Source organism: Geotrypetes seraphini, chromosome 11, assembly GCF_902459505.1.
Source record: "Geotrypetes seraphini chromosome 11, aGeoSer1.1, whole genome shotgun sequence".
In the NCBI taxonomy this organism is placed as follows: Eukaryota; Metazoa; Chordata; class Amphibia; order Gymnophiona; family Dermophiidae; genus Geotrypetes; species Geotrypetes seraphini.
The window spans coordinates 36,992,272-37,011,749 of record NC_047094.1 but is presented as its reverse complement, the minus strand read 5'-3'; the positions used below and the strand labels follow the sequence as shown (position 1 = coordinate 37,011,749).

At 44.3% G+C, this 19,478-nt stretch overlaps 1 protein-coding gene across 1 annotated transcript in view; it reads right to left on the bottom strand.

Annotated features, from left to right (window-relative positions):
• TEKT5 (tektin 5) overlaps window positions 1–17,029 on the bottom strand; it is a 56,612-nt gene extending 39,583 nt beyond the window's left edge. Inside the window, exons 1-4 of the mRNA XM_033963144.1 lie at window positions 16,010–17,029; window positions 14,581–14,664; window positions 11,806–11,876; window positions 6,736–6,879 (exon numbers count right to left, since the gene is read on the bottom strand). Of these exons, the coding sequence (XP_033819035.1) occupies window positions 6,736–6,879; window positions 11,806–11,876; window positions 14,581–14,664; window positions 16,010–16,552 (842 nt within the window). The 5' untranslated portion in view covers window positions 16,553–17,029. The remainder of the gene's footprint in view (window positions 1–6,735; window positions 6,880–11,805; window positions 11,877–14,580; window positions 14,665–16,009) is intronic.
• Window positions 17,030–19,478: the final 2,449 nt, after the last annotated feature.

Sequence of the window (19,478 nt, the reverse complement as noted above, 5' to 3'; positions counted from 1 at the left end):
TGGACCGGTGGAAATAGAATAATTATTTTGTGGACTGCCCCCCATAATAGTACTAATTGTAACACCATTTTTTCCATTCATTTTTCATATATACACATACACACAATATAATCTTATTAACAACACATTATGGTTAACCACAAAATTAAACTACACAAAGCACACTATATGCTTCTCAACATTCAATCCTACCAGAACACAGACCCCTATGCAAATACGGGACTAAAAGTACTAATATATACAAACAAACTCTAAAATGCAAGACTCTGCATGCAGTACAACCCCAGAGAAAAAGAAACAAATGCATTTCTTCCCGAACAGTGCAAAATACAGACAGATGTAAATTCTCAAAATTGACACAATTCAATCACTAAATTTAAAAGTAAAATCATTCCCCCTATCTTTGTTGTCTCCCTACCTCCATGCTGTGCCTTACCTTCTGCCTGCTCCCACCTGGCCATTTTATGCCGCCCCCGGTGTTATCTTTGGGCCAGCTCCCTCTTCCTCACTGACACAGTGCACAAAGCCATGGGTAGTGCGCGTCCCGTGGCTCATCTGAAAGCCTTCCCTCTGACATTGCGACATCAGAGAGAAGGCTTCCAGTTCAGGCACAGTACGCGCATAGGAGATGCTGCCCACAGCTTTGTGCACTGCAGCACTGAGGAAGAGGGAGCTGGCTCAAAGATTATGCCGCATCTATCGTACCGAGGACTGGCGATTGAAAAACACTGTCTCGTGCCCGATGCACTTGCCGGCCCTATGGACCGGCAGGAAATTTCTGCAGACCGGCACTGGTCCACGGACCGGTGGTTGAAAAACACTGCTATAGAGCAACAATTTATTTATTTAAGCACTCAATTTTTTAGCCCTTCCTCCTAAAAGAGCCCAGAACAGGTTACAAATACACATTAGGGTGGTTCAAAATAATTTAACACATTTTGTTTGTCCACAAGGCTAATTTTATTCCTTTATATTAACTCCCCCACCACACACATAATTTTACTTAAAACAAACAAAGTTTAAGGGGTTGCCCCACTCACTGTTTGGTTTATTTTTATAACTACAGGCAGTCCCTGTTTTACGAACATCCAACTTACATCGGACTCATACTTATAAACGGGGGGGTCCTGTTCTACCTCCGGTGTCTCAACGCGCCCCTCTCCCTTCCTCTCGAGTCTCAACAAGCCTCTCTCCCTCCCTCCTGAGTTCCAGTGCGCCCCTCTCTCTCCCTCCCTCCCTCCATTCTGTGCCCCAAGTACATGCCTCCTTCCGGAGGGTGTTTACCTTCTTCTGGCTAGCTACCTCCTCCTTCTAGCCACAGTCATTTCTCTGCACAAAAGCCAAGGGCGGTGACTCCTACACGTGTTCCATAGTTGGGCTGGAAGGAGAAGAGAGCCAGCCAGAAGAAGGTAAACACCCGCAGGAGGGAAGCACGTACTTGGGGCACAGAATGGAGGGAGGGAGAGAGAGAGAGGGGCATGTTGGAACTCGGGAGGGAGGAAGAGGAGCACATTGGGACTCGGGAGAGAGGGAGCACAAATTTTGGACAAGGATGGACAGAAGGAAGGAGGGAGGGGGCATGAACTTGGGATACAGAATGGAGGGAGGGAAGGGAGCATAAGCCATAGGATGGAAGAATGGAGGGAGTGAGGGAAAGAAATGCTGAGGTGGGGGAGGGAATAGAAAGGGAGAATTGGGTGTCTGAGTGAGAGGGAAAGAGAGTTGGTGCACATGGGGAAATGAAGAAAGAGGAGAATTGTTGGGCATAGGGAGAGAGAAAGAATTATTGGACATGGTGGTGGGACAGTAGTGAGGTAGAGATGCATGGGGAAGAGAGAGATGAAAGGGAGTAATGTTGGATGTGGTGGTGGAGAGGGAACAGTGGGATGGATAGAAAGGAATGTAAGAGGGACTTCAAGGAGGTGGAGATGGTAGGAAGAATACTAGGATCCGAGTTACATACAAATTCAACTTAAGAACGGTTTAAAAAACAGAACCCATTCTGAACCTGGGGGACTGCCTGTACTGCTAAGCTTAAAAGTTTATGTAATTCTTTTGCACTCAACAAATAATCAACGGTCTATGTCACCTAGAGCTTGTATAGGTATGTGCGAAGCACAAATGGAAGGAATGAATAAATAAGAGCTGCCTTTGATGCAGAACGAAACTTCTTTCGGTGGCTGGCCACTAGCCAAAGAACAAATTGCTTCTGTTCTTCAACTTTGGTCAATATAGCTTTGTATTTTTCAATGAGGCTCATCACTCGTTCTGCTGCATCATTAACAACAGTCAACTTGGATGCCCGATTCTGAAGTTGCTTGAAAACTGGATTGTCAGACCACTCTGCGGGATGTTTCTTCAGGAATAGTTTTGCTTTTGTTTATCCTCCTTCAAGCAAGAGATCAAAAAATGAGTGTGTTCTCTGTGTTACAAGACTTTCAAAGATCATAGGTTCCATTTCATCTGTACACATGAGATGTCATGGAATGTCTGGCAATGGTAGACGTTGTAAGTTTTTTTTACCATTCGTAGCTTTGTTTCTGGTGTGATTCTGTCATCATAATAGGCAAGTGCTGCTAGGTGCTTGGACAGAAACCACAGATGTCTGAAAATCGCTGTGACCACCTTGTTTGTAACAGTTTTATTCATGTAGATTCTTCAACTTCCTAACACAAGAGTCTATGTGTTGTATCAGTATCCTGGCTCGAGCTATACTGCCATCGCTGACTCACATGCCAACTTATAGCTTTCTGGTAAAGGTTTTCCTTCATCATAGTGATGATAATTGACCAGTTAAAGAACATCCAATCCATGTGGCAGTCTAGCAGTTGACAGTTGACAGACTGGCTTCCCAAGGAGCCAGTTTTCAGGTGCAGATCGCAAACTAGATGGCGCCATACAAACTAATTATGCGCAATCACCTACACACACAAAGCACAAACAGTGCATAAGAATTGCCATACTAGGATAGACCAAAGGTCTATCAAGTCCAATATTCTTTTTCCAACAGTGGTCAACCCAGGTCTCTAGTACCTATCTAGTTCCCAATAAAAGCAGATTTTATGCTGCTTATCCTAAGATTAAGCAGTGAATTTCCCCAAGCCATCTCAATAATTGCCAATGAACTTCCCTTTTAGGAAACTATCCAAACCTTTTTTTAAACCCTGCTAAGCTAACTGATTTTACTACATTCTCCACAATGAACTCCGGAGTTTAATTACACATTGTATGAAGAAATATTTTCTATGGTGTGTTTTAAATCTACTACTTAGTAGATTCATCACATGCCCCACTAGTCCTAGTATTTTTAGAAGAGTAAACAAGCGATTCACATCTACCCTTTCCACTCCACTCAGTATTTTATAAACCTCTATCATATCACCCTTGAGCCATCTCTTCTCCAAGCTGAAGAGCTCTAACCACTTTAGCTTTTCCTCACAGGAAAGTCGTCCCATCCCTTTTATCATTTTTGTTGCCCTTCTTTGTACCTTACCTTTACTAATTCTGCTATATCTTTTTTGAGATATGGTGACCAGAACTGCACACAGTATTTGAGATGCAGCCGCACCACAGAGTGATACAAAAGCATTATAACAGTTTCATCTTTGTTTTCCATAGAATTGAGGCTACTTTGAACATTGAGCCTGCAGATAAAACCAGACTGAGGGAGCCAGACGGTCCAGGAGAATTCTGATCTGTTGTTGAAGGTTCTGTCTAAGTGCCTGGAGAAGAAATACAGACCCTGCCTGGAGATGAAGAGAAGCCCCAGAAACTCCAGGGACTGGGAGGATGCCAAGCGTCTTTTCCTGAACTTGCCAATGCTTGCAGTAGAGACACTACTATCTCCACCACACTTTTGTACACCCGACGAGATGGAGCCCAGATCAACCAGTTGTCCCAGGAAGGGTGGACTTGGACCCCCTTGCTGGCGGTAAGCCCCTACAACTACCATCACTTTGACGAGGCCAAAGGGCAGAGCTGCGAAATGGAAATGCTGTTGCAGAACATGGAAGCGCAGAAACCTGCAATGCTCCGGGAAGATTGTAATATGCCACCACCAAATTCCCCATAGGAGATAATGGAGGTTTACTCACAGTATGCAGTGCCAGACTGTCAGCAGCTTTAAACAGCATTTGAATTTGAGGAAAAGGATTTTCTGCCTCAGAAACCGCTCCAAATGGATCCAGACTTGAAATCTTCGGCCTGCCAGCCGATCAAACACTGACTATGACCTCCGCCCCCACGGATCCTCATCCATGCAGTTGGGGGTGGGTTTCATTCCAGATGCACATAGCCTGCACTTGAAATCTATGACAAGGTCACCGGCAAGCAGACTCCTAGGGGAAGGGACCCCCAAGTCTAGAAATGGTGGTTTCACAGATCCACCAGTGTTTCTCTGTGAAGCAGCAGTCCAGCACCACAAAGTTGCATCCTTTCCTCCAAAAGGGGACCACCGAGAAGAGGGTCTCAAGGCACTGAAGCCACCAAGAAAACAAACTTTAAGGCAAAAAATAAGCAGAGCAACTGCAAAAGACCTCTGCACAGATTGCTTGCAGAAATTGTAACTGGATATGTTTGCTAGCTCTCAGGCTAAGGGGATGGAGCATGTGCTCAGAAAAACTCGTGGATTTCTGCAACTCCCAGATTGCATGTTGGGATTGAGCACGTGGAGGGGCAGAATCAAAAGAAATGTCTAAGTCCATTTTGGGCCTAAGTTGCAAGTCGCCCAAAGTCAGACACGGGACAAGGTCCATTTTCGAAAAATACGTCCAACGTTTTGTTTGGTTTTTTTTTTTTAAATTGTCCAACTGTACATCCAGCCATCTGATTGTCCAGACCGCTAAGTCGTCCATCTTTATACCCCATTTTCATCCAAAAATTTGTCCAAGTCACAAATGCCTAGAAAAAGACCTTTTGGGCATGGGAGGGGCCAAAAAAGTGATGGACTGGACACCCAGACATGGCACCAGAGTAGTGGGGGTACCTTACAGGGCACTGCTGTGAACTTCACGAAAAGGGTGCCACATAAACATCTCACTACAGCTCCCTTATAGATCATGGTGAGCCCCCCAAAACACCCCCAGAACCTACTAGACCCACCTAACTATCACCCCAATAGCCCTTATTGCTGCAAGAGTCACTTATATGGCAGTAAAAAAGGGTTTTGGGGGTTTTTTGGAGGTGCATATTTTTCACTATGAATGCAGTGATTAGAGTGTCTTATGGGTCTGGGTCTTCCTCTTCATGGTTCACTAACTGACCCCCAAGACCACTTAAGCCACCGCTGTTCAGCTCTACTAGGCTTTCCTATGCCAGGCTGCCAGGTGCTGATGTTCTGGAGGCAGATATGTAAAGTTGTTATTACAATTTTTAGGGGGGGTGGTTCAGTGAGTGGGGGTCTGCATTTTGTGTCTGCAGTGCTTATCTGGTCACTTTGGATACCTTCTGTGGACTTAGACCTGGTTTTAGATGGCCTAAGTCACAACATCCAAGTTCCATCTAGGCAGTGTTGTAAAACTTTCAGTTATACATGCAGTACGACTAAGTCTAGGACAGCCCACGTCCCGCCCAAATCCCGCTCTCGACACTCCTCCTAAAACGTCCCTTTTAGCTCTGGTCGTTCAGCAGCACTGTGAAGGCCTAAGCCGTTTTTTAAATACATCTAAAACACGGTTCGATTATCGGCACTTGTTCGACTTGTGTTACTGATCGTCCGAGTGCTGATTTAGGCCGGATTTTTTGACGTATTTCTGTTTCGATTATGAGCCCTCCTAGGGTATAGAATCCAGAAGGAACGTAACAAAAGCGTGGTTGAGTTAGGTGACGCTAGGCATTTAAGTTAGATGCTGGCAAATTAGGCCAAGTAAAACCTGGCCTAATATACCAGCGCCTACCTCCGGGATGCATAGGGACACCTAAGCATGCCTAGATGCCACTAAGAGGGATTCTATAAGCGGAGCCTAGTGGTTGACTTCAACTGTGCCGAGTGGCACCTATAAATGGCACTCAGGTGCCATTTATAGAATCTGGCCCCGACTGTTTATACCAGATGCATATGCAATAGAATGCTGAGTGAGGGGCACCTTTGACATTGGTTCATAGTCAACGGCGCAAAAGACAAAAGTGCGTGCCGACAATTGAGCGCAGCGCGGAGGCGCGCGCCACACAAAATTACAGTTTTTAGGGGCTCCGACGGGGGTTTTTGTTGGGGAACCCCCCCCCAGTTTACTTAATACACATCGCGCCGGCGTTATGGGGGGTTTGGGGGGTTGTAACCCTCCACATTTTACTGTAAACTGAACTTTTTCCCTAAAAACAGGGGAAAAGTTAAGTTTTCAGTAAAATGTGGGGGGTTACAACCCCCCACACCCTCCACAACGCCCCCACAATGCGGCGCGATGTCTATTAAGTAAAGTGGGGGGGTTCACCCCCACGCCCCCCCGTCGTAGCCCTAAAAACAGTAATTTAGAGCGGCGCGCACTGCGCTCAATTGTCTGGGCGCGCTTTTGACCTGACACCTTTGACATTTTATTTGGGTGAAGTTAAAAGATGTTACATGTGTCACCCTTTCTGCTCACACTTTGGAACGACCATGCTAATCCAGCCCCCGAAGAGTCGGTGCAGCACAAGATACCGCTAAATCAACCTATTTCTATAATGTATTTTGAAAGGACATCAATGGAACAATTTAGATTAGGCAACAATGGTAGACTAAATCCCACCTCTAATACTCACGTTTCATCAACGTTTTCCACATTTGGGTAGAAGTCGATTTCTTTAGATGTGTTCCTCAAGTTGAAGCACCTGTCATCAATATTTTGAGCTAGATTCTTATCATAGACATCTCTCTCCAACTCACACTGGATAGCTAAGTTAGCACTGCAAAAAAAAATGACAGGACTTAGCGGAAGCCTTTTCTTACACATCCAGGGTGGGTGGGGGAGGGAAATGCATTTTGAGGATTTAAATTACTTAATTATAATATTGTAATCACATCATATGTCTTATTGTATTAATAATTGGGAGAAGGGTGGGAGAAAATGATTGTTTTATATATTACTTGTGTAGCTAATAGTGCGTTTTATGCAGTATTTTTTTTATCATTAAATGTTTATTGAAAATTTTTGAAATGTAAAACAGAGATATGGATATCAGTGACATCATAAATGCAAAACAGCAACAAAATCAAATAACAATCAGCAAAGTAGGATAGCACAAAAAGCAGAAACCACCAGTGCAACAACAATTCTGATACCCTCCCTCAAACAGAACCCCACATCCCCTCCCCCAACCCCAGAAACTTGAGCACACCAATGGGGGACCTCCTGTTGTTTTTATGTTCAATTAATTGTATTGCACTATCAAAGTTTGAAAATCAATAAAGATTTAAAATAAAAAAGGACTTAAGCTGAAGGACGATCAACAGATGAGTTTTCAAAACAAGTCTGACAACTAGAATTGGAGGAAGGGGCAGAAGTGAGTCAGACGGCAGGCGACTCAAGAGGTAAGTATAGGGTTACCAAATTTTACTTTACCCCTGGTGACCAGCTACTCAACCTTCCTCACAGGATCTTAATTAACACCTAATTCAGGTCAGAAGCACTGCTTTCTGCTTCTTATGGCAAAGATAGAAACTAACTTTTTGTTTGTTTGTTTTAAGTAGAAAGTTTGAGCTCTGCTCCTAACTTTAATGATATTGATTGTCACAGTTAAGATTCTACCTCTGGTTAAAAAAGATAATAATATTAACTTCACCTTTAAAACTATTGGAAAAAGGGTTGTATACTATATTATTAACTAGTTCTAAAGTATGCCTTTCTTTTTTTTTTTAATGAAGACTAAGACGGACCCTGCTATGCCTGATAGAGACTATCTCTAGCAGAAAGTTCAAGTTTAAAAATTGTAAAACTATAAAAGGCTAAGTAAAGTTTCCTCTTCTTTTGGCCTGGAAGTTTCTTCCTGCTTTCAGATTTCCAGCTAACATAGAAACATAGAAATAGACGGCAGATAAGGGCCCACGGCCCATCTAGTCTGCCCACCTTAATGTCCCTCCCCTACCTTTGCCCTGTGAATAGATCCCATGTGCCGATCCCATTTGGCCTTAAAATCAGGCACGCTGCTGGCCTCAATCACCTGTAGTGGAAGACTATTCCAGCGATCAACCACTCTTTCAGTGAAAAAGAATTTCCTAGTGTCACCTCGTAGTTTCCCGCCCCTGATTTTCAACGGATGCCCTCTTGTTGTCGTGGGACCCTTGAAAAAAAAGATATCTTCCTCCGCCTCGATGCGGCCCATAAGATACTTGAACGTCTCGATCATGTCCCCCCTCTCTCTGCGCTCCTCGAGCGAGTATAGCTGTAATTTGTCAAGCCGTTTTTCGTATGGTAGATCCTTGAGTCCCGAGACCATCCGGGTGGCCATTCTTTGCACCGACTTTATTCTAAGTCATCAGGCATTGATGGAAACAGCAATTACTGGCTACCATGAATCTTCATTTGTAGCTACTTGTGATGGGAATTGGAGCAAGAGAGACTAGCCCATTTAATATCCCTCCCAACCCACTTGGATCACTCGCTGCAGGCAATCCTTGGTTCCCTCTGATACTCCATAGTCATGGGTCATACTGTTGCCATTGTATAAATGACTGGAAACTAAAAAGACACTGTGGAGAAATGATGTTCTTTTTACTGATTTGATTGCCCGAGCACGTCTCACACGGAGCTTCTGCAGATTAGCACTTTTTGGATTGTTTAGCTTTCTTACGTTTCTTCTACCTTTCAGGGACCCCTGAAAAAGACATCCTTATTGAAACAAGGACCGTGTTGAGTCCAACGTTTCCAGCGGACTGGGTTCTAGAGGTTTTTATGTGGATTGCTAAGTTGATTTTTAATAAAAGTCCATGAGCCATCTCAACTAACAACCTTTCTCTCAACTTCGTGTTTGGAGAAAGATGGAACATGAGTGCTAAGTTTAAGAAAGGGTGTACTGACCTTAGTCAACTAGTATATTTTTGTAATTTAAATTTTCTTTATATTTTCGCCTATCATCCAACTTGGATCTTATTTGAGGACTTGAGTTGAAATTTAAGCTTCTATTTGATGTTTGATGTTTTATAATGTTTTCTTGCTGAATTTATTTTCTTGCTGAATTTCCTTTCTGTACAAGTTAAACTTGAATATATTGAAAATTCAATAAATATATATAAACATAAAAGTCCATATCAGGAACATCATTTCTCCAGTGTCTTTTTGGTTTCTCTTGGACTTTCTCTCTGTGGCAACTTCAAGGTCATTTTATTGTTCTTGTCGCATAATGACTGAAAACGCCAGGCCTCCTCCCCCCCCCATGCCCTTTCCAGAACTTGGACTGCTACCTGTGAAGCATTCCCAACCCCAGAAAACCTAGGGAATGAAAGATCTGATCCAGAAATGAAATGCAAGGCCTCCAAATGACAGTGTTCAACACTCCCACTGAGCCTTCTCTGTCATTCTCAATACAAACAATCCCAAATCTGTACATAGATTTCTGTGCAAAGTTCAATAGAACTTTCCATGAAAACATTCGATTAAAGTGCACAAAATCCAAACGTTTAAAATGCGAGAGTCCTAGCACAACTCTACATCACATCAGACTTTAACAAAAAATGCCAAGCAAGCTTCTTTAAACATTCCCCAGGATCAAAGAAATCCTAACTTCAAACTGGTAGTTTTGTACTCAATTACAAGGGGGGGGTTTCCTCACAACTGGTAATTACATCATCTGAGCCAGCAGTTGTTTCCAAAACTCCAGAGTCTGTGTTTGTCGGAATGTCTGTTGGTCTGCCTGAAACACTAATATCCTAGACCAGGGGTAGGCAATAAGGGCGTTACAGGGTGGTGATGGACAGAACTGGGCAGGCCTGAGGGCGGGTCTAGGAGGGTCTGGATTTTCCAATTGGAAAATCTGGCAACCCTAGTCTGCATGAACTTCACTGCAGCAAAAGGTGCCAGAGCAGGTCCCTGGCACTGCTTTATACTGGCACCACAAGCCGGTTAAAAACTTGAGGGGAGGCATTTCTTTTATGATGATCTTGTGATAAATGGTATCAACATATGCAATACCGGCATAAAACAGTGCCGGATTAGGACAGCAGGCAATTTAATTATGTTGCAGCAAATAGCAGGACCTCTGGGCTAAACTGATGTCATTGAAAGAAAGATAGATGCTAGGGATGGAGGAGTATAAGAAGTAGGATGGAAGAAATAAACTGAGAAGAGAGAATGCTTGGAGAATAAGACAAAAGAGCATAACAATCAGGAAGCTGAACAAAGGGAAGGTGGCAGAAGGGTAAAATAAATTAAGTGGATGAAGAAGTAATATAGTATAAAGACTATTTTTAAAATGTAAATATGCATAATTGACTATGCAAACATATGTATATGTCTCTCCCCCCCAATACACTAGCCCATACATGTTTTCATAAGATAGCCCATCATCAAAATGATTTTGACATCCCTGAACTAGTAATGATAACCCTTAATCTTCCTCCAAATGATCCAGATCCAAAGAATGCTGCCCATCTATAATGATTCTCTCTTATTTATTTAAAACATTTATAGCCCACATATCAAACATCTATGCGGGTAACAGCATTACATGCAGACTTAAAAACAAATCATAATAAAATAACAACATACGTATCTGGCAAAGGACGTAAGAAGACTTGAAGCGGTCCAGAGGAAGGCGACGAAAATGATAGGAGGCTTGCGCCAGAAGACGTAAGAGGAGAGACTGGAAGCCCTGAATATGTATACCCTAGAGGAAAGGAGGGACAGGGGAGATATGATTCAGACGTTCAAATACTTGAAGGGTATTAACGTAGAACAAAATCTTTTCCAGAGGAAGGAAAATGGTAAAACCAGAGGACATAATTTGAGGTTGAGGGGTGGTAGATTCAGGGGCAATGTTAGGAAATTCTACTTTACGGAGAGGGTAGTGGATGCCTGGAATGCGCTCCCGAGAGAGGTGGTGGAGAGTAAAACTGTGACTGAGTTCAAAGAAGCGTGGGATGAACACAGAGGATCTAGAATCAGAAAATAATATTAAATATTGAACTAAGGCCAGTACTGGGCAGACTTGCAAGGTCTGTGTCTGTGTATGGCCGTTTGGTGGAGGATGGGCTGGGGAGGGTTTCAATGGCTGGGAGGGTGTAGATGGGCTGGAGTAGGTTTTAACGGAGATTTCAGCAGTTGGAACCCAAGCACAGAACCGGGTAGAGCTTTGGATTCTTGCCCAGAAATAGCTAAGAAAAAAAATTTAAATTGGATCAGGTTGGGTAGACTGGATGGACCATTCGGGTCTTTATCTGCCGTCATCTACTATGTTTATGTTATACATGCACATATACCTACATATATTAGAGAATGACACGGGAAAAATTTTTCCCCGTCCCCGCAGGAATTAAATTTCTCCATACCGTCCCCGCAAAGTTTTGTTGCTGTCCCTGTCCCATTCCTGTAAGCTCTGCCTTAACCATACAAGCCCTTGAGCACTTATGATGTTAAAGTGTTTGAGGCTTGTGCAGATGAGAGCTTGCAGGAACAGGGCAGGGGCAGGAAAAGAACTCGCCAGGACGGGAAAATAAGTTCCTGTGGAAAAATTTGTCCCCATGGCATTCTCCAACATATCTTTTCCCAAATTCTACTACTTTTTTTCAACAGCACTAGCAACTGTGCATAATGCTGTCCAGATATCCTTTCCTAAACTATCTTAAAACAATGAAGAAGTGGGACTCACTTTCCCAATCGGACTGAAATATAAACTTACTGCAACTGTGTCTCAACGGCGTCACAAATTCTTCTCAGTCTTTCTTTAAAAGCTTTAACTATCTCAATTTCCTGTTCAATAAGCAGGGGAAAGAACACATTATGGTAGTGAATACTAGTATCCTCCGTATCCGAGTTTCTGTTTTGTATTTTACTTGGCACCATCTTATAGAGCAGGGGTAGGCAATTCCGGTCCTTGAGAGCTGGAGCCAGATCAGGTTTTCAGGATATCATAGAAACATAGAGTATGACGGCAGATAAGGGTCGGCGGCCCAACAAGTCTGCCCACTCAAGACTAACTCTCCCTCCCTGGGATATCCATTTTTAAGCATAACTCTGTGGTACCCCTACCTGTTTGTCCCATCGATTCTTGAAGTCAATCACACTGCTGGCCTCGACCACCTGGCGTGGAAGACCATTCCATTGATCAATCACCCGCTCGGTGAAGAAGTACTTCCTGGTGTCACCATGAAGTCTTCCCCCCATGAGTTTCAGCGAATGCCCCCTTGTCGCCGTGGGACCCTTTAGAAAAAAGATTTCTTCCTCCACTTCAATTCGTCCCATGATGTATTTGAATGTTTCTATCATGTCCCCCCTTTCTCTGCGCTTCTTGAGAGAATATAGGCGCAGCCTGGTCAGACGTTCTTCATATGGGATGTCTTTAAGTCCTGATACCATCCTAGTGACCATTCTCTGGATTGACTCCATCCTCTTCATATCCTTATGATAATGCGGCCTCCAAAACTGGACACTACTCCAGATGAGGTCTCACCATGGCTCTATACAATGGCAGTATGACTTCAGGCTTTTGGCTGATAAAGCTCCTTCTGATGCATCCCAGCAGTTGTCTGGCCTTTGCTGAAGCTTTCTCCACCTGATTGGCAGCCTTCATATCTTCCCTGATGAGGACTCCCAGGTCCCTTTCTGCAGTAGTTCTCGATAAGTTTTCCCCGTTCAAGGTGTAAGTTTTGCATGGATTTCCGCTCCCAAGGTGCATTACTTTACATTTTTTGGCATTAAAGTTTAGTTGCCAAGTACTGGACCATTGTTCCAGTAAAAGCAGGTCCTGCTCCATAGTGCTCGACCTGGTTGTGATATTTGGTTCTGTTGCTTTGCCCACAGTGTTGCATAGTTTCGCGTCGTCGGCAAATAATGTAATTTTGCCTCGAATTCCTTGAGTCAGATCCCTTACCAAGATGTTGAATAGCATCGGGCCCAAGACCGTCACTGATCAAGAAGGCAGTGCATGCAAATCCATCTCATACATATTCATGGTGGAGATCCTGAAAACCTGACCTGGCTACGGCTCTCGAGGACCAGAATTGCCTACCCCTGTTATAGAGCAATGTGCATGAACCACAACCATAAAATAACTATAACATGACTCTGTTAAACTGACATCCCTGAAAAGCTACATGGTAGATATACTATATTGAACAACTTCTGTCTTGTAATGGTAAACCTAGGTATAGGGTTACCATGTGGCTCCAGAAAAAGAAGGACTTATTGTTTATTATTTAAATATTCTATATCATTAACTAATGACAATGAATTAAGATATCCAGGTTTTACTTCCAACATATGGCTCCAGAAAAAAAGAGGACGGATTGAGATATCTAAAACAATGGAAATAAAGCCCAGATGTTCCAATCTGTCCTCCTTTTTCTGGAGCCATATTGTAACCTCACCCAGGTACAGTAACTGTTTGCTTGGAAATTGCTTTGAGCAGTTTGTAAGTCAAGAGATAAATGCAAGCTTTGAGTATTTGTAAGTCAAGAGAATAGGGAGAGAGGAGAGATACAAAAGAGCTGCAGAATAAATACACTTGAAGGTCAGTAAGAGGAGTTTCAGCTATATGCAAAAAGGGATAGGGAGCCAATGAAATGGCTTGAGGAGAGGGTTTGTGTAGACATAGCAACTTTGGCGGAATAAGAGGAATGCAGAAGAGTTCTGAACAGATTGAAGGGGAGAGAGATGGTTTAGTGGAAGGCCAGTGAGAAGCAGGCTGTAGTAGTCTAGGCGAGGGGTGATGAGGGTATGAATGAGGGTCTTAGTAGTGCACTCAGATTTTAGCAATGTTGTAGAGAAAGAAACGACAGGTTCTGGCAGTTGGATTTGTGAAGAGGAGAGAGATGGGTCAAAAGATTACCCTGCGGTTACGAGCTGAAGAGTCAGGGATGATGAGGGCGTTGTCCACAGACGTAGAGAACGGGAGAAGAGGCGGGTTTAGGAGGAAAGATAAGGAGCTCAGTTTAATTTTAGATGGCAGTGAGACATCCAGGTAGCGATGTCAGACAGGCAGGCTGACAACCAGGATTGAATGTCTATAGAGATTTCAAGTGCAGAGAGATAGATCTGTGAGTCGTCAGCATAGAGGTGATACTGGAAGCTAAGTAGAACGCCAAAGGAAGAAGTGGTCCCAGGACAGAGACCAATAGTGGGATGGTGGTGGAGGAGCATACGCTAAATGAAAGATAGGAGAAATAGGAAGAAAACCAAGAAAGGACAATGTATCGATGAATAGGTGGTGATTTACCATGTCAAAAGCCACAGATAAGAGTAAGGAGAATGAAGATGGAGTAGAAGCCCTTTGATTTGGTCAGCAGCAGGTCACTGGAGACTGTAGAATGAACAGCAGCAGTACCTGGGCCTAGGAATCAAATCTATGGCAGCATGCATGTTATTGTAACTTGAACATCCACACAAAATGACCGTCCTAGCCTACGAAAGCATACATTCATTTCTTTCCCATAAATGCATATAGATAAGTGCTTACCTTTACAAGATTTTTTTCCACATCATCATAAACCAAATCAATTCCCAGCCGCTTCTCGCGATGAAACAGGCATTCATAAGCTATCTGCAAATACATTTTTGAAAAATTACACTTTTGTTTTAACATGGGGGGGAGTTATATATGTAAAAGTAAATTATTGATTGTTGATAAAAGTGATTCCCAGATATGGAATTCACCAAAACATAAAGGGCTCCTTTAACTAAGGTGCGCTAGCGTTTTTAGCGCACGCACAAAATTACCACACGGTATGCTTCTAGAATAACGCCTGCTCAATGCTGGCATTAAGATCTAGCGCGCGCTATTCCGCGCGTTAAGGCCCTAACGCACCTTAGTAAAAGGAGCCCAAAGTTCCAAAACATTAGCTATTATGTTAAAGGGCAATATTTGTATAAAAGCAAGTATGAACACATTGTCTATCTTGATCAAGAGACATGTTTGATGGGAAAATATATGTTACACTTTCGTAGGAGCAGGCCTTAAATATAGGCAAACAACCGTTGCTGGCTGCATTGTTATGGTGTCATATTGTTGTGGTTATTTGTGGAATAGGGTGAGACTGGTGTCAAGGTCACAAAATGCTCAGATACGAAGAGGATGTCCCTAGCACTAAGTGAAAAGGCTCAGGAATATGCCCGAGATATATTTGCATACAATGGAGGCAGCACATGGAAATTTATTTTATGCATACTCATTATGGATATTTTGAAAGGCATACCGGTTTAGGGTTTCCCAAGGATTAGGTTGCAAAACCAAGTTGAGGTTCATCCTTATTGATATCTCTCTCCACAAGAACTACCACCATCTAGGGTTTGTTAACAATGAAAATAACATCTAAAAACAAAAGTATTGTACAGCAAAAAGGAAAATTAAACTTAAAAGGTACTGGCGGAATAGAAGACATCAATGTAATGTAAAATAAGGCAAAAACTACAATTTGAAACATGAAAGCAGAAATAATAAATATATGATTCAGGTCTGATAAAGCAGCTGTTGGAACCCTCGGCCTTGAGGGTCATAGCTCAGTAGGTTTTCAAGATTTCCACACTGAATACACACCAGATCTATTTGCATGCAAATCAGTCTCACGCATATTCTTTGTGGAAATGTTCAACTGGGTCGTGATGCGGTTGCCCGCGCCCGAATAGAGAGAGAGAGAGTGACTATCAAAAACCCGGGAGCGCTTCTAGCGCCAGACCTTGGAAAGCAGGCACGTGCTCTCTCTTCCAACCCTGCTCCAGGGACAATGCCCGGATTTATGAACCTGGTTTTTGTTTTGTTTGTTTTTTTGCAGAGCCCTTTCTGGCTCCCAACTCTTGGATTGGGGGAAGAGGACGTACTGCCCCCTAACCCTTGGGAAACTGTGATTCGGGAGCATCTCCAGGCCGCCCGCGCGCCTCCTCAGGCCCACCTGCAGCGGCACCTCGCCCACATCCTGCAGGACGTTGACGAGCCGCTGGTACACCTGCTTGATGGCGGCGTTTTCGCTGAGCAGCCGCAGTAGCTCCTGGTTGACGGCGGCCTTGAGGCGGTTGAGGTCGGTGAGGCGGCGGCTGATGCTCTTGCGGCTGTCGTCCTGCAGGCTGCGCGCCAGCAGCTCCTTCTCGTAGATGGTGTTGGACAGGTGGGCGCGGTAGCGCGCCGAGCGGTCGGCCGCCAGGTCCAGGCCCTTCATCTGCTCGGTCGTGTAGGCCTGCCATTCGTCGTGCGAGTTCTTGGCGTAGTGCGGCGTCTGCACCTGCGGCGGCAGGTCGGACACCATGTAGCCGCCCGCACAGGCGGGGGCCGTGCCGGGGGCGCGCAGGCAGCCGCCAGCCTCGGTCTGCGCCTGGGGCGGCCGCTCGAGCGGCTTGTAGTGGTTGCGGTAGCTGGAGTGCGTGACGCTCACCGGCTTGAAGCCCACCGGGTTGGGGAGGTAGTAGGCGGCGGTGCGGGTCGTTCCCAACAGCGACATGCTGGCGGCCAGGAAGCGCTCGCGGGGCGTCTTTCTGGCCGCTTCAGAGCTTTGGCCGGATCCCTCGCGACCATCCTGCTGGCATCACTGGGGCTGATGAAGACACAATGTGGGCGGCCTCGCGCCAGGTCTGCCACAGCTCAAGCGCGGGAGGGATGGGTTTCATTTCGGGGCTTTATGCGCACATGAAATAAAACACATTTGCACTGATGGCCTTTTCCAACACAGGGCGAACAGGAGGGAGCCCTGTCAAGCTGATCTCTGGAAGCACCCTTCTCCCTACTCCAATATCGGACCCTTCTGCCATCCCCAGCTTCACATCCCTTCGCCCATATTAAGTCCCTGCATCAAATCCAAACCTAACCCTCTTATCCCACATCAATCCCCAGCCCCTGCATCTGACTGGACTAAGGCAAAGACCTAGCCCCGCTCCGCTTCCTAAATTGTCCAGTTTCTCTCCTTCGGTCTGTCTCCCTCTTCCACCCTAGTCTATTATTTCCCCTTCTGTTCCCTCCGGGAAAAGATGCATGTGGATGGAGGGAGGGGCATGAACTTGGGACACAGAAGGGAGGGAGGGAATACAAAGAGAATGGTTGGGCATGAATATGTGAGGGAGAGGGAAAGAGATGGTGCACATGGGGAAAGGAAGAAAGAGGAAAATTGTTGGGTATAGAGAGAGGGGAGGTAGAGATGCATGGGAATGAGAAGGAAGAGAGGGAGAAATGTTGGATATGGTCATGAGAAGGAACACTGGGTCAGATTAAAAGGAATGCAAGGGAGAGAAATGTTGTACATAGTGGTGGAGGGAATGGAGATATGTGGCATGTACTGGAGAGGGGTGATAGAAGGAGAAATGTTGGGCATGGGGCGATGCTGCACATGATCGGGAGGGGGGGTGAAAGAGGGAGAAATGTTGGATGTGGCAATAGAAGGGGTGGGAGAGATGCACTCTGGGTCTCTCTCTCTCCCTTTCCTCACTCCCTTTGCAGCAAGGGAGGGAATGAGAGAAAGACAGATGGACAGTGAGAGAGGGAGACATGTTGCCAATGGGGGTGGAGGAGAGAGGAAGAAAAAGTTGGACTCGTGGTTGGGTGAAGGGAATGAGGTCTGGAAGAGAGGAAGCGTGCAGGAAGCAGAAAGAAAGAAATGTTGGATGCAAAGTCAGAAGGAAGTGCAACCAGAGACTCATGAAATCACCAGACAACAAATAGGAAAAATTATTTTATTTTCAATTTAGTGTTTGAAATGCATCAGTTTTTGAGAATTTATATCTGCTGTCTATATTTTGCACTATATTTGTCTATTTTTTTTTTGGTAGCTGTTCCTGAGGTGACATAGCATTTTTTTTTATTTTTTTGTTCAATATTTTTATTAGTTTCAGAAATAAAACACAATAACAATATAAGATATACATAACAGTAATAGGTATGACAATTTACATAGCCATGTCAGGCAATGTTAACAGATATGCATATAAAGTCAGTAGTGAAGCAGATGTCATTATATTGAATATGAATCTGCATATAAGGTAGTGTAACATGAAATATGCATACAGAGCAATATATGTGAAATCTGCTCGATGTCTAAAAGTTATCTACCTTGACCTCTTTGAAAAAACAAATATAAATGTTAGTTAACATTTTCTCTACAGTGTGCTTTGTGTTTTTTTAATTTTGTGGTTACCATTGTGTATTGTTAATAAGATTATATTGTGTGTGTATATGAAAAATGAATTGGAGAAATTGTATTACAATTAGTACTATTATTATGGGGTAGGGTTACCAGATGTATGGATTTCCCCAGATGGCTTTTCAAAACCTGGCACTTTATCCAGGTTTTGAAAAGCCGCTTTCAAAATCGCCGTCAGACAGGAGGACAGCACAATGACATCATGCGCTTGCATGTGATATCGTGTTGCATGCGCGGATGCCCTCATGCTCGACCAGAGCGGGCAGCAGGGATGGGGCGGGGCCAGGGTGTGATGGGGCAGGGATGGGTGGGGCTGGGTTGGGGGTGGGTCTAACCCTATTATGGGGGTGAGGTCAGGGTAGAGCTGGGGGGTACTCAGTTGATATTTGTTAGACTTAGCGGTCGGTACTTGGCTTGAAGAAGTTGAGAAACACTGCACTAGAATATGCATCCAGACACCAGGGGGAGGGGGGGAGATCAATCCTCTAAGGCTATAAGGCGAAGAAGGAAAACGACTTAGAGGAGGAGAACGGAACATGGTAAAAACCAGGATTTCCAGGCAGTGGCGTACCTAGCATATGTGACACCCGGGTCCCATCATTTTTTGCCCCCCCACCCCCCCATCTGTATGAAAAACATGATTTTTAGTAACAAGCCACACGTCACACATGAGTACCTAGGAAAAGGCAGCATCTTACATACTGCAGTGAGCAGTACAACAGCAATACACCCATTGTAAAACTAAACAAGCCAGACTAGTACAGATCAATCCTACACCGTCAATCCTAACAGAAAACCATGTCTTTCGAACACACAGTATGTGTACGCCTAGTATGGAATGTCATCACAAACTAACCCCTCTCCCTTTTACAAAACTGTAGTGTGTATTTTAGCCACGGAGGTAACAGCTCTGACGCTCATAGAATTCTGAGCATCAGAGCTGCTACCACCATGGCTGGGCTAAAAAATGCTCCACAGTTTTGTAAAAGGGGGGATAAAATAGAAATACATAGACAAAGGTTAAATTGAACCAGCAAGAAGCTGGACTCTGCATACAATGCAACACCACAGAAACAGTGACACATGTCTCCTAAAGCAATAAATAAATAGAAAATTTTTGTTCTACCTTTGTCTTCTCTGGTTTCTGCTTTCCTCATCTTCTTGTTACTCTCTTCCTTCCATCCACTGTCTGCCATCTCTCTGCCCCTATATGGCATCTTCTCTCCTTCTATGCCCC